Raw genomic sequence first — 4,823 nt, forward strand, 5'->3', positions numbered from 1 at the left:
GTGACAAAATATGGAAAAGTTCAAGGGGTATGAATACTTTTGCAAACCACTGTATATATCACTTTTTTATTCATGCTTCTTTATGCTAAGCAGCCATGAGAACAAACTTTTTTTCCCCCCAAAACATCTGGTTTTGGCAGTGGCAGATCTAGGATTTTTCTGAATAAGGGCCCATCAAGGGGCCACAATATTCACAGAGGGGCCAAGTATTTGTTCAACATCCTTGCACACAAATCCCTTGTTTTGGTAAGGTGTATAGATTTAACCAGTCACACATGTTCAAATACTTGAAAAGTAATGTAGTTTTTTAAAAAAAGCTTGTACATTAAATTCTCCTCACCAATTTTACATTCATTTTTACTGTAAATAAATTAAATACTCTCAAGCACAGCATGTGAGAAAATCCAGTCATTGTTTGTCAGTTGAAAGATTTTTTGCAGGATTTTTCAAACTTTCATAAGAAAAGAAGAGGACTTCGCTAAGCTTGATTCATGCTGGACTTTACTATTTGACTCAGTAGCTCCACTAGTGTTTGGACATGGAACTGCAACCATCATTATTGCTCTCAGGCAAARGACAGATGAGTGACAGGACAGGGACACTTCAGGGGGCCAATCAGATTTCAGCTGGGGCCAATGCCCCTGTGGCCCCGCCCCTAGAACCACCCCTGGTATTTGGACTTTTCCACCCAGTTTTTAATGAATTTAAACAGAATAATGTCAAACTTCTTCAAGCTTAAACCCAACCTGTGCTCAGTCCAGAGAAAAAGACACGTTGTCTTGTTCTCTACTTTAGTACATTCCATAAAATAACATTTCATYGGAGTACAATCCCTCTCTGGATCTATGAACAATGCATCCTATGGGTTTCTCCTCTCACCTCCATATATTCATTTTACACCATGCTGCCTTGTATCTTTCTCCTTGTCTCACTATGGCAAGAAATATTGACCGTCAGCTGAACAGGAAGGAAAATACAAGAAGACTATTGAGCTGACTTATCTCYAAATCTATCCACCCGTTTATTTTCAGCAAATTATCTGTGGTTGGGTTGTGGAAGTATCAGACTTAGGAAGGAAACACAGAGTTMTCTCTAAAGAGTGACACTCACCAGCTGAAACTGATCCCAAGGCATTCCCCAGTCAGAAAGGATATAGTTGTTGCATATTGATGCACTTGGACACATCAGCAGTACCTACCTGGTGTTGTAGGTGGTTTTGGGTCTTCCGTCRTCAGACCTCCTCTCCCAGGTGACCCAACCAGAACTGATTACAGACCAGCCTGTGTCCAAGAATGCCTGCCCATCATGATCCAGCTTTTTTAAGTCGATGGTGGAAGTTGATGACTTTTCTTTTTTGTAATCCTGTAATTCCCGGCAGACTSTAGGCCCTGTATAGTGTACTTCTGGCAAAGGCCTTGCATTAAGTACGCCACCCCTATTTGAAGCAATCCTTCTTTCCCTTATTAACCTCTTCCACACTCTCCTCCCAGTGTAATGTTAACACCAGCAAGTTCTGGGTTTGACCCAGGGTCTTCTCCTACTGGGACGTACCAAGAAAACATCCAAATTTAGGTGCCCAGATTGGACCCTAATCAGAAAATAACCTCATTGGACATCTTTCCATGCAGAGGAGCAGCATTTCTACTCCAAAATGACAGAGATCCTTGACTCTTAAGACTGAGCTCAACCACTTTACAGAGGAAGCTCATTTTGGCCTCTTGTATCCAGGATCTTGTTTTTTAGTCATGATCCACACCTCACGAGGGTTGAAATGTAGATAGACCAGTGGATTTTATTTTCGTCTCAGCTCTTTTATTTCTGAGATTGAGTTTCTCAACCAGAAAAAGGTGGAGCTCATCCTCAAGGTAGAGGGTCAGCCTCTGCCTCAAGAGAAGGAATTTTTAAAGTGTGGAGCTCTACCATCTCCAGTTTTGAATAGAAAATGTCAACTTCTTCTACATCATGAAAGTCCAGTTTCTTTCTTTTTTCAACTTGCCATGTCMTGGATGACTAAGARTCTTTACCAGCAGATCTGAGCATCAATATTTATATGTTTGATCTGCAGTTGATCCTGAATGCACTCCATGAAGTTAAACTAAATAAGCCAGTTTAAAACTAGAATGCAACTGTATGACATTACAGTATTTTTTTTGGTGTATACATCAAGTTTCCACTTAACATAATTTTATACATTTTTCATTTGAGTTTAACAATAGAAGAAGATGCAATGTCACCGTGCTGAACCCTTCAGACTTCAACTTTACAATTTTAAGAGCAGGTACCAAAAATGTTACATATTGTAGGTAATAATGTTTTGTAAGCAATATTTATATATATTTTTTTAAATTCTGAAGATGTAGAAMTGCAAACAGTTTGGGCTTTCTTCTTGTTATGCTTGGTGACAAAGGTGTAAATTAGTGTTCCTCTCATATTGGCCTGGAGTCCTGTTACACAAGAATGGTGTTAAGACTCTCAAGTGGTTCTGGAGAAACGTCCAAACTGAGCCGGGACCAGCCCTGGTAACACAGCCTGTATTTGTGTTATACAGTACTCAAATAAAGATTGTTTCTCCAAACTCATTATGAGCCTGGGCCTGTGCTAATGGTGTGTAACATTATATTTTTTACGTCTATTTCTGGGTGTTGCTTTAGCACTTGAGTGTATTGTGTACAAGTATCATGTATGCAGTGTGTGTGTGTGTGTGTGTGTGTGTGTGTGTGTGTGTGTGTTTGAGAGAGCATGCATTGTTGACACCTTTGCATGTTTGGCTGCCTCCTTTTAGGTCAGGACAGGCTGTGACGAGACAAGGAAACCAGGATCTAGTTTCAGGCTGGATGAGACTATAAAAAAACCAGAGAGCACCCTGCCCAGACGGGAGGACAGACGGTCAAAAAGAAGCAATAAGGATTCAGATCTTAGACAGCAGAAACCTAGAATACAAGGGGTTGCTTGTTAGCCACAGGACAATCAGTTTTATACAAAACTGAGRAAAACTGCAGCTCCAAACAAAAGGTGACAAACCTTCCAACTTTTTTGAACTTCAGAATTGCACGCCCGAACCCTGCCCTTGAGGAGAGGGGGGAACCTCTCGGGCCATGCTAGCTGCCCGGAGCAGCGGAGGGGGCATTGGGGGCCATGGCGGCGGACACCAACCGCCCAACATTCACCGGAGACAGTCGGTGGCCTCCCTCAGCGGGTCGAAAGCCCAACGCAGCAACTCCCAAGATGCGAAGCGCAACTCCCTCTCCAGCAAAAAGGTGGCGCAGCAGAGACACAAAGCAGCGCTGATCCGAGAGCTGGAGACCAGCTGGTACCTGAGGATGTTCGGATTGGGCAAAGACGAAACGGTGGCACATAAAACTGGCATGCTCTACAGGTCAGCTAACATTTCATTGAGTCTGTGTGTTAATGGTGTACGTACACTGCAGCCCAAACAAAGTATAACCGCACTCCTCAGCCCTAACACACAGAAGTGTCACAATAACCCCACACCCTTCACATTATTAACACTGAAATCAGTCAGTTTSCTCACAACAGAGAAAAACCTTCATTGGGCTGTAAAAACAGTACAGTATCTGTTAAGTGTTTCCTTCTTTCTGTTCAGTCATCCATCTTGCTGGTTTTGACGGTGTTGACACCTTTGACAACCACGGTGACAAAACATACTGAGGCAGAAGCTAAAAAGTTTAWTTTATTTTTTTATTCTTTTGCTCTCTTTCTGTTGGGTCTCGTGGTGCTGCCAAGAAGCCATTGGTGGGTTTTATTTCTTTTGCTTTACCTTGCCAAAGTTGTCCGTTACTGTTCTGCGGCTGGGTTGTTTATAAATTCACATGTGCACCATAATTTTTATTTTCAAACCTGACCCAGGTCTTTTAAGTATGCAGATCAGATACACATTGGGTGTTTTTCAAAACGACCTCAGTCTGAACGCTCWTGTAGCATTTTATCTGACTTTTACRTCAGTGAGGTAAGGGATCGATCCAAACAATTTTAATGATACTAATAATACTAACCTTTATAGGGGCTGTGTTTTAAGATTAAACACATTTTCATTCTCATTATGTATAAGGCTGAACCACTAAGCTTATTTATCTTTGTCGTATTTTTATCCTTCTGTCTTCTTTACTCTTGTTTTTTATGAATACAAAAGGACATAATTAACACTACGTACCACACTGACACATTTTTTTGTAATTTCGTATCAATAAATTTAACTTCTACTGCAATAACAAAAAAGGCCTTTATGTTTTAAAATGTTGGTGTATTTCTAAAAAAGAAAAAACATGTTTGAAGGTAACAGAATTGTTGGCTGAGTTATCAGAATTAAACATGGTCATTTCATGATCAGATGCATGGATTTTGTTTTGCTGTAAAAAAAAAGATACATTTTTAAACAAACCATTCGCAAATCTTACATTTTGTTTTTACAGCTTAGAACACACCTAACGAATAAGAACATGAGTATAAGCAGCCTTCAAGATATTCCCGGCCTTGCATTTACAAACTTTTAAAATCAAGATTTCGCATGTTAGCACCTGTATTGGACTCACAACTACTACCACACCAGATTTCAGCTAAATATCTGCTAGATTTACCTGGGTTAGAGTCATTTTTGTCCTTGCTAAGGTGGATCAGTAAAGGCGACCAGCTTGAATTTGGTTTATGCTAAATGTGAAGCAGTTGAAAATGATTAGTTTTTGAGGGATTAAATAAAATCTGTTCAGTGGTTCAAGAGCTATTTTGCTAACAAACAAACAAACAAACAAACAAACAAACAAACAAACAAACAAACAAACAAACAAACAAACAAACAAACAAACAAA

At 40.1% G+C, this 4,823-nt stretch overlaps 1 protein-coding gene across 1 annotated transcript in view; it reads left to right on the plus strand.

Annotated features, from left to right (window-relative positions):
* Nucleotides 1-2,448: 2,448 nt before the first annotated feature.
* The window catches only part of kcnab1a (potassium voltage-gated channel subfamily A regulatory beta subunit 1a), a 122,754-nt gene continuing 120,379 nt past the window's right edge, over nucleotides 2,449-4,823 (plus strand). Inside the window, exon 1 of the mRNA XM_014012816.1 lies at nucleotides 2,449-3,376. Within this exon, the coding sequence (XP_013868270.1) occupies nucleotides 3,096-3,376 (281 nt within the window). The 5' untranslated portion in view covers nucleotides 2,449-3,095. The remainder of the gene's footprint in view (nucleotides 3,377-4,823) is intronic.

The sequence above is a fragment of the Austrofundulus limnaeus genome, unplaced genomic scaffold (assembly GCF_001266775.1).
Source record: "Austrofundulus limnaeus strain Quisiro unplaced genomic scaffold, Austrofundulus_limnaeus-1.0 Scaffold95, whole genome shotgun sequence".
In the NCBI taxonomy this organism is placed as follows: Eukaryota; Metazoa; Chordata; class Actinopteri; order Cyprinodontiformes; family Rivulidae; genus Austrofundulus; species Austrofundulus limnaeus.